Source organism: Chiroxiphia lanceolata, chromosome 3, assembly GCF_009829145.1.
Source record: "Chiroxiphia lanceolata isolate bChiLan1 chromosome 3, bChiLan1.pri, whole genome shotgun sequence".
NCBI classification, from domain to species: domain Eukaryota; kingdom Metazoa; phylum Chordata; class Aves; order Passeriformes; family Pipridae; genus Chiroxiphia; species Chiroxiphia lanceolata.
The window spans coordinates 4617701-4639580 of NC_045639.1; the positions used below are offsets into that span (position 1 = coordinate 4617701).

Here is a 21880-nt window from a genome sequence, read left to right on the forward strand (position 1 = left end):
ATGTGTGTGTGTGTGTTTTCCACATAAGGTTTGTTGTGGTGCAGCTGAATTCAGCAGAAATTCCTGAGGAAACTTTGCAGGCTGGCTGTGGCTGGAACTACAGCTCTGTGTCTCCTGACACTGTGCCAGCCAATGGTACATCAGGCAAACCAGATATAAATGGGTGGAAACACTTTTGGCTCTGCACGTTGACAATGGAAAACCTGTTCATCAGAGCAGGTGGCTTCCTTCAGCTCCATAGGTTGTAGATTGTAGGTGAGTTTGGAGAGTGATTTGGTTCTGTTTCCTTGCCTCTTACCACCCAAATTCCCAGGTGGCCAGTGGGCTCTGCTGACAGGTCTGTAGTGGCTGTGCCTAATGGGCCTTTTCCTATCCAGTCCAGAGGAGGAACCTGTTATCCCACAGTACAGTGGAGCCTGTCAGATTTGGAGCTATTTTCTGGCAGTTTTTCAGGCAATATTAATTAAAGATGAAGTCAGTGGACACATTGCATAGATTCAGTAGCAGGCAAGCATGGCATTCCTGTGTCTTTTCCCACTAATTAATAAGTCACTTGGAAACCGTAAGGTTTCTCAGGTCCTCTGCACAGATGCCAAATCAGTCGCTTAAGAAATCTCTGACTTTGAAGATTAAATTATTTCCCCATTATAATTATTCTACAAAGCAAAGGGCTGGTTGCAGTCCTATCAGAACCCCTTGGTTGAAATAGAAAACCAGATTGCATTAGAGCAGAATGAAGGGGTGTTTTCTTTATGGCATTCAGTCCCTTGGAGCGTTGGAGGTGCAATAATAAACAGCTTTCCTGTGGTTGGGTCAGCTGAGAAAAACAGGGTTCCTTTGGGAGGAGAGATGATTGATTAAAAGCTGCCATTTGGGTTATAACGAGCACATCCCTCTGTTGTGTGGAGTGTGTTTTGGGGTGCAAAAATGGGTGCTGGAGTGCATTAGCACTGGAATACTGACCAGGGCAGCCAGGAGCACAGGGTGGCTGTGAAGTGGAACCCCGGGGCCAGTGTGACATCCCCAGAGTTTGTCCTGCTTGGAGTCAGCACTGCACCACTGAAATGGGTCCATTCAGCTCCTACCAACAGCAACATCTCCTAGCAAGCATTTCAACAGCAACAGCATGCTTGCTTTTCTTAGGTGGGCGGTAATGGCTGCAGGGGAAACAGTGGTGTCCTGTGTGTTGCAAAGAACCTGAGGGGGGAAAAGTTTGGGGGTTTGTGTTTTGGTTTGTTTTGTTTTGTTTTAGTTTTTCCCCACTTTCTGTTATTTCTGGCTTCTTTGGCTGTAGAGGAAAACACTGAACGGGACTAGAGTGTAGTCAGATTTTTCAAAAAACAGAAGACAAAATGAAAGAAACCTTCTTGAGTTTCTTTATTTTATTCATTCTTTGGCTAACTGCTGTGAGTTTTTTGTTTTTAATCCAGCCCAGTACTGGGAAATGGGGCAGAGGGGATAATATTTTTGTTTGGTGACACAGTAGCACGAAACACTTCAGTTTACAAAAGATGCCCATGGGGAGTCAAGGATTTGTGAAAATGTTCCTATGGGGTATTAGCATGCACTTTGGTTTTGAAGTGATTGCTAATGGCATTTTCTGTTGTGAAGAAAAGGAAAGTTTATTAGAACCATGCAGTTTTTTTCTTCTTCTGGTAGACCAGTGGGCAAAGTGAAAAAGTGGGGGGTTTTAACCAAAAAAAAAATAAATATCCCCCTAAATATTTAAGTGTTGCCACATTTTTCACCAGATCATGTTACTGCAAGAAAATCATTTATGGTTTTAATTCTGCTCAAGTGGGAGAGATGAAGCGCTCAAAAAGTTGTGCTCTTCACAGGCTCATGTTAGGCAGTGAACAGATAGTGGTTGTAGGCCCAGCTGCTTCTCATGGAAGTTACTGGGTGAATCCTGATTCAACTGATTCAAAGCCTGCTGAAAAATCTGGGCAAAGATAGATCCATCCTCATCCTGCCACCTTAATGAGATGGCAGAGAAGGAGAAGGGGTTTGCTCATTAATGATGTCCCAGCAGGTTTTCATTTTGGGCAGAAGAGCTGAGTGGAACTTGCCACATGAACAGAGCACTGGCACTGAGCTGGGAAGTCGGTGGAGAGGTCCTTGAAAATGGTGTGTAACTGAACTGGGATGCTTTTGTCTCCACAGTTACACCAAACTGAAGCTGCAGGTGACTCCAGAGGGGCGCATTCCTCTGAAGAAGTAAGTGCCCTTCCCCTGCCTTACCATGGGTAGGCTCTGCTGACTTTTGAGTGTGAATATATGTTTGGGATGAGCATGTGGCCCCTATGTCTAGAATGATGACTTTTTCTCGTGTTTAGGATGCATCACAGGCAATATGTGGTATCACAGTGATGCTCAGGATGGCTCTGCTCAGATACCCTTTGGGTGTAGGTTGCCCTTGGGATCCTGAGCAAGATATTCCACTTCTCTGCCCTTGTTCATTCCACTTGTGAAATAAAAAACCCCATAATTTCTTTACCTCAGAGACATGTCGTGAGGGTGAATAGAGTCAAACTGCATGTCACTGGGGTGATAAGAAGAGAGCAGGGGTGACTTTCTCCAGTCACTGTCTGCTGTGATAGGGGCTGGTGCGGGGCAGAGTTAAACTCAGTGTAAGCACCATTATACTCACCTCTGTTACTGAACAGCCAGCAAATGGAAATAAAGAGCTAAAGGTATGATAGACTGGGAAGAGATATTCAGTCTTTAAGGCACATGGGCACGTGAAGGCATGTTCTTAACCAGTTATCTCCATTTTGTCTCAATTTTGCAGCATATACCGCTTGTTCTCCTCTGACAGAAAACGGGTGGAGACAGCATTAGAGGCCTGTAATCTCCCATCTTCCAGGGTGAGCATCTGCATTTATTCAGATGAGCATTGCTTGTGTTTGGGGCTGTTTGCTCTCCACTGACAGTTTGTTCAGGGCTGATCGTGCTGTGCTGGCTTTGTTGCTGGAAAGGTCCTCAGCAGTGGGTCTGTCTTCCCCACACAGAAGTTCTGCACATCTGAGTACCTTTGGCTTGAAGTTGTGTAGGGACCAGGAGCTCCTGGAAGAGGTATGAATGGAGTAGAAGAAAGGGCAGGGGTTGTGTGACCTGTCCTGGAGAAATCCTATGAGGATATTTTAAGAATCAGTGACTGTTGGCCAGTTTTCACGGTGTGATTTCGGAGCAGTGTTAGCTCGAGGTGTAGCTAACAGTGTAATCTATAGCCTGAGGTGAGTGACTGGTCACACTCACTGTAGCTCATCTAAAAGGTGCATGAAGTAATGTTGAAACACTGTTAATACTGTGGGGATGCAGCCGTTGCGTCCTGCTAATCCAGGAGCTCTCCTCAGCCCAGAGCACTTGCAGGAGGGTTCCTCACCCTCAAGGGTTTTTTTTTTCCCAAAAAGGAATGAGCTGAAGCAGGTGATTCCAGTTAATGCTGGAGTGCAGATGTCCTTAGTCACAGAATCACAGAATGGGTGAGCTTGGAAGGGACCACAGAGGGTCACCTAGTCCTGCCTCCCTGTTCAAGCAGGGTTCTCTTCACAGGTGGAGATTCTCCTCCAAGCAGCTTCCTGCAGGATAATTCCTACATTCAGGGGTCCAAGAGGTGGGACAGAACTGGTCTGTCAGGAGAACCTGCATCTCCTGATCCTTGCTCTTGTAGAAAACTCTGTGCTGTGAGGTTTCCTGGATGTTTGCTTCCCCAGTTGTTAAATAAAGGCAATTCCTACAGCTCCAGAAGAACAACGGAGCAAAATCCTCACAAGCCAAACCTCAGATTCCACTTACAGTGAGACCTTCCTTCATATGTGTGGGAACTTAATTCCATAAAATTCCAAGGAATGTTTGCGAAGTAGGTATAAAAGATCATAATCATCTTATTTACAGTTAGGTTGTGAGGTTTAGAAACGTGGAAAGAATAGTTTTAAAGGTGGGTTTTCATTTAATTGTTAGCAAACGAGATATGCAAGAAAACCTCCGAGGCACTGCATTTAAATCAGTTGGTTTATTACTTCTGTTTATTACATATCTCTGAAAAGAAAATCTAAATATCACTGGAGGCCTTGAAAGAAACTGCAGCCTTTTTGTGCTATTTGTTTAAGCAGGGCCAATTTCACGTACACGTTGCTGGCTACTTGTTGCTGGGATACCATCTCGAAAATTATTCACAGCATAAAGTAGATCTTTCCTTTGGTTGGGACGAAAGAGAAACACTCTGCATGCACCAAAGGAAACTGTGCTGTTGATCATCTTTGAAAAACATTGTACAAGTGTGAAGCTGGATCTCATGGAGGTGATGGAATAGAAGAAAATCAGAACTTCAACTACGGCTCTTTTCCTTTGGGTTCCTGTTTGTTTGAACAAGTAAAGTTTTGACTTCCAGCTCTTCTGCCCTATTGTGCTGCAGGACAATAAAGCCTTGGAAGAGCTGTGGACTCCAGCAGCATGCAAGATGTGGATATCAGGGGGTTTTGCTTTTTGTGAAGGGGCATTGCTTTTTGTTATTGTTGGTTATTTTTGCTTGTTTTGGCTTTGTTTAAAAGTGCCTTAAATAGAATTTGAAGAGCTTTATTTTAGCTACCTTTTTGGCTGTGAAGGCCGGTTTCTGCCTTGCAGTTAGTGTAGAGGTTCACAATGAAGCACCAGTGAGCTTGACTGTTAAAATAAAATAACCTCCTATTGAGTCCTGTCTGTGCAAATAATCGGAATTAGCTCTCAAACATGTAAGAGACTGGATACAGATGTTGTTACAAAAGCAGGCAGGTTACCAGACAAATCATAAATCAACAGTGCTTGAAATGAGTGGAGAGTCTTAATCACAGGATAAAACTGAATGCCAATGTTAAGGAAAGCTGGAAATGAGGGATGCTTTCATGTGGTGCTGCAAGTTTGTGCTTTGTTCATTGGTCTCAAAAAGGAGAGGAGCCCATAAGGTGTGTGGGTGGTTCCTCTGAAACGTGGATGGCTCAGACCAGGCTGAGGAAGGGGGCAGCGTATTTTAATCCCTCTCTCGGCAGACGGGCTTTGGGAATCCAGATATAGTTGCCTGAGGTTGTGCCTGGGGTGGCAAAAGCTCTGATCTCCCATCTAGATAATTGTGGTTTGTAGCCCACTGATGATGGTGCTGGTAGGAAATAGTTTTAAAAACTGTCTGTACTGATGCCTGAAGACTCGTGTTGGTTTTCCTCTTTGTAATAGGTGTTTGGAGATACAGGGAGGGAAACTGGGGGATGTCTTCTTAATTGGAACCGAGTGGCAAATCAAAGCTTGGATCTCAGGTTGTTGGAGGAGACCCACATTTGTTCAGCTGAGCACCTTCAAATCCCCTGTAAAGGAAAACATATATCAGGTTGACTGGAGACTGTAGTTCTGTGGTAATTAGAGAATCCATGTTTAAAATGCCCTGGCTGAGGGGTTATAGGCAGAGGGGACAGGGGAGAGTGGGGTGCCAACTTTAACAAGAAAATTCCCAAGCTTTGAGAATCCTGGACTTTGGGGAGATACAGGTCTCGACAGTCCAACCCTCAGCCGAAAGCACCACAGGACAAACCCCCCTGGAGCCTCTGTGGGTTTCACAGATGACAGGAGACAAAGCGCCGCCTGTGCCATTCGTTTATTTATTGTAACCTAAAGCCGGAAAAATTGAGAAAAGTTTCCTTCCGTCCAGCAAAGGCTTGAACCGATGCTTCCTGTTCCCTTGGCAACGGCGTTGGACAGGCAGAATAAACACAAGCACTGATTTCCCCATGAGCAGCCTCGCCTCTGACACAGCCAGGGGCCAGTGGTGTGTAAAGCAAACAGCTTTGTGTCCCAAGTTACCATTTTCCTTCTCCAGTCCATCAGATTTGGGCAGGTTGTGGAGCTGTGGAGAGGCATCACGTGGGCCCATGTCATAGCTTTGGATTAAGGATGCTCCAGCTTCATGCAAAGGACTTTTCAAGTCTCTCCAGTTAATAACAGCAATTCAATTTTTTTTTTTTCGCAGAAAAATATAGTGAGGATGATAAAAGTGTCATCTAGAAGCAGGACTAAATTTAAATTTTTCTAAATTTTAGAAAATGTCACAAAAAAACCCCCCTGACATGTCTTCTATTAGGAGAACATTTTTATTGGTTCCTGTATAAGAAATCTGATTGCCAAATGTGTTACACTGAGAGTTTAGGACAAAGATGTATGGAAAAGCTATGCTGTGTGAGTTTTGCCCAGAATCGTGGCCATCTTGGACATGTGTATTGGTAATGACTCAGTGACCCACGTTGTTCCCCACTTCTGTGAAAGCTTTGGAAAGCTGAGTGATGTCCTTGTCCTCTGTAATGCTGCTGTTTTCCTCGCTGAAGCACTTGGGCTCAGCACCACTGCCCAGCCACCTCACTCTTCCTTGGGACCAATACATTTATTTATGCTCTAGATAAGGGGTTAGATGGGGAGATGTCCCTTCCTCCTCCTTCACAGGTGCTCAGAGACAGAGAGAACTGTGCCTTATGGAAGCTGATAGAAGTGTTTGGATGTTTTTTTAAACATGTACCCTCTAAGCTGCTCTGTTATTCAGGGGGATTTATTATTCTGCAGAATCTGGGCTCCTTTTGATTTCTTTCCTGCAACCTAGAGAAGCCAAATAGTGAGTGATCTGTTTACAAAGAATGTATAAAAGTGCTGTATCTCTCTTTCACTCTCTTTTCCCCCCGTTTCACAGAATGATTCAATCCCTCAAGACGACTTCACACCAGAAGTGTACAGAGTGTTCTTAAACAACCTCTGCCCTCGGCCTGAGATCGACCACATCTTCTCAGAGTTGTAAGAAAACACACTCATTTCTTGATATGTTTACTTATTTTCCCCATTCACAGATTTTCTGGGCTGGGTGTGGTAATCAGGTTATTTAGACTGTGGCTTGCCAGTAACAGATTTAATTGTCAAGCAGGGCTGTTATTTAACCTTGGGTTCCTTCTCTCCCAAGCCTTTGCCTCCATATCTAATAGCTGGAGTTTTAAAGGATTTGTTCCTAGAGGAGCAGAACTGCCAGGTCTTGGGTTTTTTCATATGGATCAGGGTCATTTAGGCTTCCAAGAAAGTAAAGGAAGAAAAGTAATAAGCAGTAACAGCAGGCAATAGGCACGAGAATACGTATAATCACCCCCAAAAGCTTAATTAAGAGCTGCAAAAAAAAAATGCAGTAACTTCTAGGATTTGTGTATCGTGAATTCTCACCGTGAAATTAAATTAGCAGCTGGTTCCAGCTGATTTCATCCGTTCTGTGACAAGTTCTGTGACTCGTGGTGCTTCACCCCTCGCCGCAAATCCGGGCACTTCCCAGTTCCAGCACATCCTGCTCAATGGAGTCGGAACGTGAAGCGATAGGAGAGAAAGGCAATTTCCCAAACACATCCCAAGACCACCAAAGCACTCCCTGGACGTGTTTTTGCAGCGCTGCTGCCCTGACACTGTGCTGTCGGGCTTGTTTTCTCTGCAGCTGAGGTTTTGGAGCAGCACAGCCCTGCCCTAGTTTGCTCCTGCTGAACCCGGGGCAGGCTCTCCATTCCTCTCTGCCAGAGCAGAAATAGGCCAGTCCTGGGTGCTGCAGAGACAACCCCGGGCACATCACCTGCCCTGGAGGCTTCCTGGGTCTCCAACTGGGTACAGCTTGTACCCAGCTCTGCTCTTTTTACTGCCTCTCTAAATAGGCATCTTTTTGTTTGCTTCGCAAAGTACCTCACAGTTTTTAGCAGGTTTGTAATAAAAAAGACCCAAACAAATCCTGGCATAATGAAATCAGGGCTGCTGTCATTCAACATTAAACCCAAATAGTTGGGCCGGGAAAGAGTGTTTGTGGCCAGCTCAGGATTGAATTCGAAGTAGTTTTCTCTTTTACTGTTTTAAATAGCTGAATTCCAGGAATTCAGAAGAATGAAAGGCTTTTAGCATTGCTCTAAGTCTTCCCATTGATGTCAGTAATGCTGAAGGTTTTTAAAGATCCTCCTCCTGCAAGTTTGATGGAGAGTCTCTCATTACATGCTGGCAAAGTAAATTAGCCCGGAGACACAGCGGGAGGATGTTTTTGTTGTTTGATACTTTGAATCTTGTTTAGGTTTCCCTGGGAAGTTTCAGAACATTGAACAAGATTTCAAGGAAATGTGTTTTAATGCCTTTGCTGTTGCTTCAATTTTTCTCCAGCGGTGCCAAGAGCAAACCATACCTTACTGTTGATCAGATGATGGAGTTTATAAATTTGAAGCAGCGTGACCCACGATTAAACGAGATCCTTTATCCACCCCTGAAACAAGAACAAGTTCAGGTGCTGATTGAGAAGTATGAACCCAACAGCAACCTAGCAAAGAAAGGTCAGTGCTTTTTTATACTCTTGCTGTACTTGGATTCTGATTTCAAACAGTAACCCAGTTATCCTACAGCACATGCTAAAGGAAAATTTGGTTCAAAATCCAATTGCATTTCCAGCTGTCTGTGGTTTGGATCATACAAGCCTGGGAGACGTCATGTGGTGTGTTTAGAGAAAGGATGGGGCTGATTTCAGTATTTGCTTTTCAATGTATATCATTGATAGAACAGTTGCCCAGATATGTGAAGTTCAGCAGAAACCTTGCTGTCACATGGCTGTTTACCAGCAGCTGAAATGCAAAACTGAAAGAAGAAATCAGGGACAGTGAAACTAAGCACATGATAATTCTGTAATTTAATCACAGTATTAAGTCTAGCCCTCTGCTTTTGGATGAAGTGATGTACAAAGTGGGATGTGAGGTCAGCTCAGTGGATTTCGTGCTGTAATTCCCTCTTGAACATCTCAGGTGTTGTCAGGGATTAACTGGGCGTTTCTCCAAGACCAGTGAGAGAACTCCTGCTCAAATCTCTGCAGATTTTTGCTACCACCACGAGTCTTAAAATAGCATCCAGTTTGTGTCTGCATCCTGTTTTATCCCAACCCACATATCCTAATGGTTACCCCAACTTTTAATGTGGTGGCACCTTAGAAATTTTAGGACCTCGGGAATATCCTGCAGAACGGGTCTAACATGAAAAAAAATGGTTTGGTCCAGAGACTGTGGATCCAGAGGCCACACAAAGACGTCTTTCCCAAAAGTCTTGAGGTTCCCTAAAGGCACTCCAGCCACTCTCCCTGGAAGCCTTCTGACCTTGGCATCTTCCTGAAGGAATCCTAGAGCTCTCGATGCCATGGTCAGTGTTGTCTCTCAGACACTTCTGATTTTTCTCGTAAGGCTTCTTATTTCTTCTACTTCAGTCAAACTTAGTGTTCCCAGAGGTTTTGCTGGAGGGTTAAATCCTGCTTCTTTATGGCATTCATGCAGACTTGTCTTTTGACATCAGTAGGAACAGGAGTAAATGAAAACACGTTGTGACCTCCTTTCTCATCTGGGCAAATATTAGAGCAGTCCTCTGAGCTTACCTTGTTTCACATCAGCGACAGGAAAGTCTGTTACCTAAAAGATCATTCTTCTTACCCAAATATTGGCTCTTCATATAAACCAAATAAAGGGTTTATTAGAAGGAGGTGTGCTAACAGAACACCGGAGTCAAAATGAAATCACCCTCTGACTAGCAATAAGGAGGAACTGAATTTAACAAGGGAAAGGCAAGTCATAGAGAGTTAATTCCTTTTGTGGGATTGTGGGGGGTTTGTTCCCCCCTCTTCAAACTTGTGCTCTGAGGTCCAGCTGGTACAGCCTGAGAGCCACCTCTGTGCTGAAGACGCCACCTGATATAACACCCTGTCTGGCAGCCGAGCTGTAGCAATTGGCACAGGCTCCAGTGCAAATCTCCCGAGCTTACTGCCTTAAAATGACAGGAATTGGCTAATCAGGAATGACGTGGGGACACAATATTTTCTGTACATCTGCTCCGAGTTGGGAATGCAGTTCGCTGTATATTAAATGAAGTGTAGGTGTGCGCTCAATCCTACACCCATGGAATAATTGCCAAAAAAGTGCTTCATGTCTATAAAATGTCACCAGATTTTAACTGGATATTTAAAATAATTATTTAACCTCTTAATATGGTGTTCTCTAAAATGAGTTCTCACTCAGGCTTTCTGCTGTCAGAAAGGACAATTCCCAAGGTTGTCGAAGTGGAGTTTCCAGGCAGTTCTTGGCCAGAAGCTCGAACACAGGTACCAGGGCAACTTCTGAGAGTCTGGTGCATGTGCTTCTGAGCAAATAAAATTTTATGCATTGAAAAGTTCTCTTAAATAAAAGTAGGGATTTTCCTTTGAAAACACAAATCCAAATTCATAAAATGGAAACAATGTGCCTTTGTACAGCACCTGAGTCCTTGCTGCCCGTGCCCTGTTTCGATGGTTCTGGGCCTTCAGTTGTCTGATGGCTATTCTTTCCAATTTCCTGTCTGAGTTCATTATCTGTGCACAACCACTGTACAACAATATTCTTCTTTAATTATTCTCTCATAGCTAATTAAATGACCTTCTAGTGACCAGTTGTACTGTGTGTCGGCTTTCACAGCACTGTTCAAACTCTTTTGATGTCTCAGAATTTCCCTGATCACCATTGTGACCCTTCTGTTGTACCTGTTGCTGCTCAACTACAATATTTGGAGCGCAGCAAGGAAGAGCTGTCCATAATATTTTGAACTTTTACAACGTGGCTCCTGTGGTACCTGGTAAAATCAGGTTGCAGAGCTCTGAGTTAAAAAAGGCTGCCTGTGTTCCTGCTTGTCACTGATGTATTTTTAGGTGTATTTATTGCTGGGTTTTGCAAAATCAGCAGAGACATGGGCTTGACATCTCCATAGGTTAAACATCTGGAGTAGTGTTTTGCTGTGGTGGAAGCAGGTTGTGATTAATGCTTTGTGTCGTACAGCCGAGGAGATGAATTCACGGTTTCCTTATCAGGTGGAAGCAGGAGGAAGTCCCTGGTACTGCTGAGCAGTCTCTCACTGTCAACAAAAGTGTTCTGGGGGGCTGTTGGGGCTGGTGAGGTACCATGTTGCAGTTTGGTGTTTTCAGGCTGTGAAGATTTGCAGTGGGTGTCTGGCATAACTGCTAAATATGTTCCCTTTCATGTTACCATGTTGATAATAGGATGGGCATCAATAACTTGATTGCCTGGGGATTTATTGGGAAGTTCCTGATTTGCTTTTATTTAATTCTTTTATTTATTTTTATTTAAAGGCTTGTATCAAAGTAAATTGTTCAGGGCCTTGTTACATTATGGATGGGAGAGGGGACATTGATGCCAAGTTTCAGATGTCTGTGTTTGCGGTGTCCAGGCTCCCGGGAGCGACAGTCCTGGATTCTGGAATTATGGTAAATTTACCATATAAACTTGCTTCACATTCTGCAGAAACTGTGCTGGTCCTTCCTGGCTTAACAATGCAGTTCATTCCTAAAAGTTTCTGAGTTCCAAAGGACCCCAGTGCCTTGAGAGCTCCAATCCCAGTGTCCCAGTTTAAACCTTTCATTCCGAAACCAGTGAAGTGCTTTGAAAACCTCTGAGCCACAGCCTTGGCTGGAGGGACATCCCGTGTTCCTTGGAGACTCTAAACATGCAAGAAGAGCTGTACCCATGTACCAGACTGGCAAGGAAAGCAGTGAAGAACATGAAACCAAGGTCTGCCAGGGAAAGGAGCTGTGAAAAAGCTGCAGGTATAAAATACGTGGCTCCCACCATCGTCCTTGGTGGGAGCAAGGCAAGGGTTAGGTTATTATCAACCATTATTTTTAGAGTGATCTTTATGGAATAAGCTTTAAAAATAGAGTGTGGAAGTGCTTTGGAGATTTTTCCTGGGCAGTATGTCTACACACCAGATTGTACTTATTAGAGGGCATCTTTGAGACAAGTAATAGCATAAAGATGCTAATTTTTTTCTCTTAAGGATGCATTAATTTAAAAACTACCTCTGCTTATTTAATTTTAAAGGACCAAACCTCTAGCTCTGCACAGAGGAAAATAACTTTTCTCTTGTATTTCACAGTGTTTCTCTCTCCAGATTTTGTGAACTATACCTATTTGCTCTGTGTCAGTTTTGGTTAGACATGTGTTTAGAAGGATTTAGGGTAGTTCCACGACTCCCTTTGAATTCCAGTATTTATTCTTCTTTGCAGTGCACATTTATTGGTGGCTGTTGTGCTGGGTTTTTCTTGGATGATAAAATAAGCTAAGCAATTAACACTAGATTAAGATGTAATTTTATACAGCATTTACTATATGTATTTTTCCCATGGCAGCCTTAACACCAGGCAGCGTTCACTTCAGCACAAATGTGTTTTTCCTCCCTTAAACATCAATGCAATTCAAACATTTTCATCCCACTGCATTAAATTTACCTTTTAGTAACTGCTTAAGAATAACTGCACATTGGAGTCTTTTAATGGCAGAAGGGGGTCATTTCCTAGGCAACAGATTTTAATGGGAAAAACAAGTACTATGCAACCACGGCTGTACTTTTAAGGCATAGTTCGTAATATTTAAAGCCTAAATTCTGGGGTATAAATCATTCAGGCCCATGGTAGGGGCTTCTGGCATGAAGCATTTGTAGGAAGTGTTACAAAACGGCTGAAATTCTTTGCCTTCCGAACTCTAACACTGCAAATTACCAAAAAAACCTACCAAAAAACCCGTTAACTTGGGGATTTTCAGTGTTTTCCAGCATTCCAGCTGTACAAGAGGAGAGCTCTCAGCAGCGTTTCTCAGTCTCAAATGATGACAGAACAATAGATCCCAGTCAGGATTTATTGTTCCTTAAAATGCTGAAGCCACACCAAAACCATAGTCTATCCCATGCTGTCACCTCCAAGTGCCAAGTTAGGTAACTTACCAGAAAACTTTTTCATTTTTATACTGTTTTAAAATATATATATATGTATGTGCAGGAAATGTAAGTATGGATAATGTATCAGCATGAATAACTTTGACTCTACTTGTCAAAATGAATTTGCAAAATAAGTTTCTGTAATACACTGTATTTTCTTCTTGGGAGCTTGGTTTTTAGTTACTAGTTAAGCTGTAAAATTAATTTCAGACTAATTTCCTGCAATTCTTTGGAAGGCTTCATCTCAAGTAAAAGACTAAGTGTTGTAAAAATCTGTGTAAAAATCTGAGTGTAAAGTCCTCGATTATGAGGATTTTTTGCATCTGCTCTACAGGTAAAGTGCATCATCTTTTAAATTGTAACAGCTTGATAGCAAAAGGAATCAGTGATGAGGACTAGTAAGAATGGATTTTGCATCACTCCCTTCAGCTTTTGCTCAGAGATAAGGGACTCTTACGTCAATCCTGCATTACAGGGGTTGGGGAGACATATTTTTCTGCCTGTATTGTGTTTGACTCGACCTCAGGCTATCACAGCCCATAAATAGCAAACTTAGTCTAAAAGCAAAACTGTTTCTTTTGTGCTTGTTGCTGTTTTACTGCCTCTTTTATGGAACACGGGGAGGTATTCAATTTTAGCAGCAGGATTTATTATTTGAAGATGAGTATCAGATCGAGTTTACTTCTGGAGACATAAAGCAGCGTGGGCTCGAGGGCCGGAGGAAACAAATGTAGATAAACTTGGAACAAGCACTGCAGGGTTTGGCTCCTCGTTGTGACTCTGTACAACTGTAGTGCTTTCAGCTGCAGAGGGCCCCTGAGGACACAGCAGGTGACAACTGCTGTGATCCAGTGGGTGACATCTACAACTGGTGGCAGAGGAAGCACAGTTTTCCTGGCTCTGCCATAGATGAGCTCGTTGTCATTTGGCCATCCATCCCCTTTTGTGTGTCATTGTTGGGTTTTGCCTCATCCTTTGGTCAGCTGGACTAAATGAACAGTCTGTGCCTTGAGGAACTAGAAGTGACCTGTGAGATTTTTGGGGTGTGTGGTGTCTGTCAGAACTCTTGACATGCTTGGAGTACGTACACTGCTGTAACACAGCAGCCATGGGAGGCACTTTCCCTTAAGATGTCAGATGGAATCATCTAACAGTATCCTGTGGCTGGAATGTGGCTGTTCCCTATAAATACACCGAGGTTAAGCACTGGGGAGGCAGAAAGAAGTGGTAAACTAAAGGACAATGTTGGCAGAAGAACACAGAGGGATCGAGTGGCCTTGAATAAATTTAGGCTGGAAATGAAGAGAACTTTCCTAACAATATGGTCCTGGCACAGACTTCCAGAGGTAGTAAAGAGGGCAAAAAAACCAATTGTTATGAAGGTAGAGCTGGATTTGTTTAGGAAAGGCCTTGTCCACTGCAGTGCCTGCAGCTGCAGAACCAAGTGTAAAGAAAAGAAAGGCCTTTTAAAGGGACCAAAGTCCCTTCTTTTCGGTTTATTTGCACTGTCTTTGCAGTGCCACACATTTATTCTTTTCCACTTCTGTTTAATATTAATATTTTCTTCAGCTGTAGGACTTCCTGGAAGTAAAAATATTAGCCATGCATTTTTTCTTTTTTACATTTTTTTCACCACCTATAGCATACTTACACTCTCGTCTCTTCCCATTATACTACAAGGCTTTTTGGCAAGTGCATTAATAGCTTATGTAGAGAAGTATCACTTAAGAGAAGAAACAATGTATTTTTAGATGTCTTTTCATCCAACTTAGCAATTGGAAGTAAGCCAACATGCAACATTATCCCATCTCCCAGGATTGCTCTGAGATGTTCTGCAGAGGGTGTTTTTCAAAGGTTTGGGAAGACAGTGACATATTCCAGTAGTGTCCCTCTTTCCAGTCTGTCAGAAATAGCTATAGTATTGTGGGGATTAATGGTATTTTTATCTGTCTGATTTAAACATCTTTCCACTTGGCTGGTTGTCTGCCTTACAAATCTGCCGTGTTGCAAAGTGCTCGTTGCACTCCTAGCTGGGAGCCGGTGTGAAGGTGGTTTCGTGGAGTCTTTAAAGATTTAATTGAGTCTAAACTATCTGTCATGTCTTATCCTGTAAGGGATATCCTGTCAGAAACAACTCCTTCTACATCTCTGCTGAAAATTCCAGAGCAGCTGGAGAATGGGCTCGTGTCTGTAAAACCCTGCGATGCCACAGGGCTTTCTGCCCACCGTAATTCTTTTTTTGACGGTTGCAGTTTGGGCTCGAAGTGTTCAGAAACAGCAACCTTAAGCTGTCTGCTGGGACACCTGGTGTGGCTCACAGTGTTTACCTGTGTTTAATTTGCCCCTCATGTATTGAATGAGGTAGGAAAGGGGTTCCTTGGCACTGCGAGGACACCTTTCACACGGCTGTGTTATTTTGCAGAGTCAGCTGACACCAGCAGGATGTGGATTCCTTGGGGGTTTCAATAGCCAAGGCCCTGCTGTTGGATGAGAACCTGGGATACAGTAGCTGAGTCTAATGTAAAACCTGCACAGAGCAGGCCAGCCCTTTTAAGCAAAACTGAGTTTGGAAAGGGAACAAAAAAGGCAAAGCAGAAAAGGCCTGCCAAGGAGTGAGCTGCAGTCCAGAATGGTTCTCTGGCTGCCTTCAGATAAAACAGTTCTTCACAGACCAACCCTGAGGTGAAGTTGTTCACCCTCCTTCAGTCTTGAGACTTAGGAGAGGTTTGTACCAGAGCGGGGGTTTTCCCCACTCCTTAACAATTACTGATTATTCAAATTTATATATATATATATGTCTGCTAAAGTTTTAGAAACTGTTCCAAGACTTGTTTGCCTTAACACAAAACCTCTGCTTACCAGAATCTCAGAACTGTGACCATGCTTTGTAACAGCAGAGGTTTTCAAAGCTGCTGCAGACATTTGAAGGATCAATATTCATTCAAAATAAATGTGTTTCCAACATATAAATTTTAAAAGAAGAGAAAATATTGAGTGTTTAAAATCTTCCCTGCTTAGGTGTGTGTTCTGCTGTTTTCTAGCACTACCAGAGAAAAATACATCCATTTCATGGGCTGTAGCCCCTGTGGGTTTGAGCCCTTCTTTCTTGGGAGTTTGAAAAGGGATGAAAAAACCTGTGAGTTCTAATAAAATAAGTGAAAAAAGAGCGTGCTCAACATTGCACAGTGGCTTTAAGATCTTGTTAAACCGGATGGCTCATGCCTACAGGCACAAGTGAGATTTGGAAACACGTGTTTCTTCTCAGGTGACACTTCCTCCTCTCCCTTTGGAGATGGCAGTATCCTTGGAATGCTCCCGAAGTTTTAGTTCTGATTGGAGTATGAGGTTTGCTATTTGCTGTGGCTTGCCTGGAAGCTTTTAGGAAATATTTCCTCCCTGGAGTGAACTAAGTGTCTTGGGCTGCAGTACCTCTTCTAATGGTTCGGAAAAGCAGTTTTCCATCTGCAGACATTTTCTTGCCAAAAAAAAATTGTATCCACTGTTAGTTTTCTCTGTGCACTTGTGCAGATGCTAAAGTGGATGCAATAGCTTCATTAGAATGGCAAGCATTCCTGCTTCAACATACTGAGCTCTGCTTTGCTTGCTTGATGCTCCTTCCTCTGCAAAATATTCTGGATCTTGGTGTCCTTGGGCGTGTGAGATTTCCACATGGATTAACTGATACCGAGCAAGCTCTTTTATGTAGGCTGCTTAAAGCACAACATGTTTACCTTCCCTTGTTTTCCCTCACTGCCTGCTTGTCATTAAGTGAGCATTTACTTCTGATCTTGATTGGAGTTACCATTCTCTGTTTATAATCAGATTTCCCTGTGTTTTGTTACAATATACCCATTCAAGGGTAGAGCAAGGAATCTTGCTCTATTCCTTTCTTACTGAGTTTTCCATTTCTTTGTCAAGAACATGTTACCCAAGACAGCTTGTTTTGGTTTGTGGCCAGGTAACTGTTTAATTACAGAAGGTATTTGAGCAATTATAACTGAGGGCAGAATTGGATCCGTTGTGTTTTCCTTTAAGTTTGGAGAACGGAAATGAGATTTGAACACAACAGGATATTGTCCTGCTTTGATTTTAAAGGATTCAAGCAATGAGACAACTAATAAACCCGCTGCAAGACTGTTTCCTACCTCAGTTAGTTGGAGCACTGCCAAGCTTTTCCAGACACTCCCCCCAAGTTTTGTGTGGCTTGCTCTGATCTCGTTACCTGCTTCTGCCTTGGGCCACTGGGACTGTTCTCCCTCATGCTTGTTGTTTATGCTTAAAACACTCGTTGACAAATATGTCATTGCCACTTCAGCTTTGATTTTTCCTGTTTTGGCATATACTGTGAGGTATTCATAACAGTTCTCTAAATAACCTTCAATATATAGACTTCTTTCTGATAATAAGTAGTCAAAAACTACTCATGAGACTGGGTGCAGTGTCAGTGGTGCCATTAAGACCCTTGATGTTGTTGGTAATTAATTAATTTAATCATAAATTCTGGCCGTTTGTAGGATTGATTCTGTGGTTAGATTTAGTTATGGGTACGAGTGTTGATGAATTTGATTCCACGCATGTTTAACTCTTTCATCAATGTCCTGATAATAAAATGTCCTTCCCATCAATTACTTTCTTTTTTTTAATCACCTTTTTCGTGCAGCTTCATATACAGATGCATCTCTGTTCTCTGCATCTCACCTGCTTTTCAGGGTGATAGATTTGTAGGCATCTTCTTCCCAGTTCAAATCTGTATTTTAGATTTTCTTTGCTCTAGTGATTAGTTATGTAGCTTGAATTATTATATGTGTGTTCTCATTTGATGTGTGTCCCATTTACCTGGTTCATTACAGCTTTACCCTCTTGTTTTGCTAACAGCTACCAGAGAACTGTCTGTTCTTTAAACCCTGTGTGGTTGATTCTACTTTTTCACTTTATTAAAGACTTTATGAAACCAGACCTACTACTGATCAATGTGTCAGCATCTGGGTTTTTTATGCATTTAAGCTTCTGAATTCAAAGAAGCCCTGAATCTTCTAGTCTGACCTCAGTTTATTTCTATCTGTACTTTTTACAGATTAGTTTTTCCAATAAGAAAAAATTTGAATTTAGAAAACTTCATTAAATGCTTCACTAATATTCAGATACAGCAATTGAGATGTATTGCCCTTCCTCTGCTTATTAATTTGATAAGACTGTCTGACTAGTATGAATTTTTGCCTTTACTGATCGTTGGGAAAACTGCTCAAATGGAGGAGTTACTGCCCATTTCTGCATGGGGTGTGTAAGTGATGGTTGGTATGTAGATATTTTGATAGATCTGCAGATCCTGATCTGAGGCCTGAGAGTTTTTACCTTCTCAGTGTGTTTTGTAAAACAAAGCAGCACTGACATTCCTGGGGTAAAGTCCAGCATCTCAGTTGCAGGATTGAGGCATTTTCAGTCTGGGCTGAGGCTGTACCATATTCTCTCCTTGTGATGACTTTGCCATTAAGAGGATGTCACTTGGACAATGCAACAGGACGCTCCTGTCCTGCCCTAGTTTGCAAAACTGAACACAGGCAGAAATTCCAGTTACACCGTGGCAATACAGTAATAGCATGCGTGTCTGGAAAGCCCAACAGGTTTCAGCATCACTTCCCAAATTGCTTGGATGCAAATGCTGTGACCGTCATCAGAGTGGCTCCGGCACATCGTGTCCCACACAGTGTGGATTTTATGTAAATTCGTCCCTGTGAGCTTCTCTGCTGGCTCGCAGAGCAGAGAGCAGCTAATATGTGCCCAGAGTCAAGAGACACACCAGGGGTATGTGCATCCTACTCAACGCTGGGCATGAAGTTTTAATACCTAATGAGCTGGAAATTGCAGTGCTGGTTTGTGAGATAGAATTCCCACTGGGACACGCTGTACAGATCTCTCACAGAGTTATCAACTGTCTGCTTTACTTATAGGATTCTAATCTTCGAGTTGAGAGGACTGCTCTGTTGTGTGGGATCACAGCAAATGTGATTCATGCTGCAGATTGCATTGGAATAGACCTGATTTCGCTGTCAGACAAAATACTGTTGTAATTCTGTGTCGCTGACTGGGAGATGGGAGGCACCGATTCATTGTCTCTCTTCCTTTTCTGTTTCTTTTCTGTTTTACTTTATTAACATCTCTTGGCATAGTTAAACTTTCCAGTTACATTCTGAGTGGATAACAGCATGGGTGTAAACAAATGCAAAGCACTTTGGAGTTTGCAAATACATGGAAAGAAATGTTTAAGATCCACATGGCCGAACCTGTTGACAGCCTACAAGCAAATGCACATTTTAATTGTCCTACAAAACATCGACAGATTTTAAGGGGCGAGCAGAGGCTCTTCGATGTTAAAGTTGCAAGACTAAAGTGCAAAGAAGAGTGTGCAGATAAGTGGTCTTTTCTGCTGTCAGTTGTGCCTCTCTTGTTTTCTGTCCCAAGCCTGCCCAAAGGACTGCAAGGCTTCCTGGGAGCAGATTGGGCAGACTGCAGGGAAAATGGAGTAGCTGCACATCCAGCGTACCTGACAAAACAAGGGCATGAAGTTTAGATCCAGCAGTTGGGTTGAGAGTTTTCCAGGGTTAGCTGCACTTTTATATTTCCCCCAGACTGCTGCGCTGCTGGGGTTTTGGTCTTTATCCTGGGTCTCTTCAGAGGGCACTGAGCTGGTGGAGAAGGTTCTTTTGGAAGCTCGGCCCTACTTTGAACCCCCATGTCTTTTATCTTGTGCTTGGCACAGTGCTGCCGGTGCTGAGTGAGCAGGGGTTTGTTTATGTCCTCCAGTTGATGAGCTGGCAAGCTCCCAGGGACACAAGCGTTTCCACATCCAGAACAACATGCTGGTCATGCTGGCACTCTAAGGGGACTGGGAAAACAGCATCTTGTCAAGTTACCTATGTCTCATTAAGCAGCAGAAGAAGGATTGCTGTGTCAAAAGCAGCCTGTGCTTTTGCCAGCCCTGGAAAGTGCACGGGAAGAGTTTTGCAGGGGGCTGTTATCTGTGCTGGCACAGGGAATGCACAGTGCCCTGGCCCTGCACAAGGGCTGTCACGGGCCCTGGGGAGAGAAACGTCCTGGGTTCTCTGCGTACGCCCAAAGAAGATGATGAAGAGACAGTAAGTCTTCAAGAGGAGCCTCTGAGGAATATATTCACAAAGTAAAGGCTATCCTGTCAACCATTTCAGCTGTCTGGCTGGAATTCCTGTTTCATGGTAGACTTGTGAGCACCATCTCCCAGGAAGGGGAATATTCCAGATCTCATAAACTGCAGAAGAAAACATTTTGATTTATGAATGTTGACAAGATCTGAGGGCCATAGAAAAGAGGATTCACTTAATTACTGTAAATTTTGTGAATTTTCAATAGATCGTTTGCCAGCAGTATGTCACCAAGAAAAAGGATCTCTGGGATAACTAAAGTGACTTCTACTGTCTTTACGGCTGACCAAATGCTGACCAGAGAAGAGCCTTGATACTTACATACAAAGTAACAGTTACATTTTTATGTGGTTTTCTTTAGGCTACCATCCAGGAGCATTTAAGTGTCTGATCCAGTGTGGAAGGTATGGGATTATGTAGCCAGAGCTAATATGGAAATGTTGTGAAATGCTCAGAAGTTGCTACTTCATTGTGCTCTTGGGTTTTTTTTCTCCCTTATAACTATTTTGGATCAATCTGTTGGAACCAGGGATGCAGAAAAAGATAAACCTGCTGCACAAACACTTCCCGTGTTTCATATAATGAAGCTGATCGCAGTCAGGAAATTCAATGGAATCTCTCAGCATATTCCTCTTCTGGTAGGAAATTACTTCTTCCTTCCAAATTTTAGTGAAAAAAATGCCAGATTTGGTTGACTTCACTTGATTGTCAATCTGAGGGTTCTTTTTTTGGTCTCGGCATGAATTTCACCACCCTGAAGGTCGCATGGAGCAGCAGTTTGAGCTGTCCTGCGGAACCACTTGCTAAGAAACTGCTTCACACTTTGCTGCAGGAGAAAGACTGCTGAGGACGTCTTTGGAATCCCCTCTGTGGGCTTCCTCTTCCTTTCTGCAGTGGTGATGTTTGGATGCAGCAGGTGGGACCATCGCTGACAAACTCCCCGCCGAGCAACTGGAAGATAAAGCTGAGCTTCTAAATCAGAAGGGCAGGGCAGAAAGGGGATTGTGGGCACCCACAGAAGGACTGCTGGCATGGGCAACTAAAGTGCAAGCAGAGCTTAAATCCTCAGCACAGAAGAGTAGTGCAGGGCTAAAGCCAGAACCTGGTTTGGATAGGTGTATTTGAGTTTGGACTAGATTTGTCTTGTGAAATGACGGCGGGGGAACTTCACAGTGTGAGTAAGTGTCTACGTGGGCAAGCGGTCAGTCCTGATAGTGAGGGCCCTGCATTTCATACCTAGAAATGGGTAAAATGATCAAAATACACAGAGAAATCAAGGTCCCTTTCTTTTAAAAGCCTCCTTCCTGTTTAGAGAATGGGTTTTGGAAGGTATGTCGGTGTACAAATACAAAGAGAGGCATATAAAGGCATTTCTAGACTTTCCAGTGTCTCTAGCTCTTTAAAGTTTTTAATTCAGGTACATTTGTAGAGTTACATCAAAGTTTATATAACCTTTACACAAGTGTTCAGCTACATATTTCTAATTTTGATGTACGGGGAGTGTCTGTGACTAGGAATACATTAGACGCTTTTGTATTTCCCCTCAACACTTGTTCTTATATTTTCCAGACCCGTTCCAATGCACAATATAAAACATTAAAATTGATCTGCTATTTATTTGGCAGGCACCAAACTTTAGCGTGCCTTGACAAATCAAATCCCCTGTGGCTGACATTCATCTCAAATTTCCTTCGTCCGCTGAGGCCGGAGACCCAACACCACGTGTGAGCGTCGGTGGTTCTGGCAGACACTGAGATTTATCCAGAAGGGCTGAATGTGAGAGAGAAAAAGTGCAAAATGTGAGGAAGAAAGTGCAAAATGTGAGGGAAAAAAATGTGAGGGGGGAAAAGTGGAAAGTGTGAGGGAAATAATGGAAAACGTGAGGGGGGGAAAAGCGCACA

At 43.1% G+C, this 21880-nt stretch overlaps 1 protein-coding gene across 2 annotated transcripts in view; it reads left to right on the forward strand.

The window, feature by feature from the left end:
* The window catches only part of PLCB1 (phospholipase C beta 1), a 334715-nt gene that overhangs the window by 204998 nt on the left and 107837 nt on the right, over positions 1–21880 (forward strand). For both annotated transcript variants that reach the window (XM_032684593.1, XM_032684592.1), the window contains exons 6-9: positions 2164–2217; positions 2792–2867; positions 6704–6804; positions 8182–8348. In XM_032684593.1, the coding sequence (XP_032540484.1) occupies positions 2164–2217; positions 2792–2867; positions 6704–6804; positions 8182–8348 (398 nt within the window). The remainder of the gene's footprint in view (positions 1–2163; positions 2218–2791; positions 2868–6703; positions 6805–8181; positions 8349–21880) is intronic.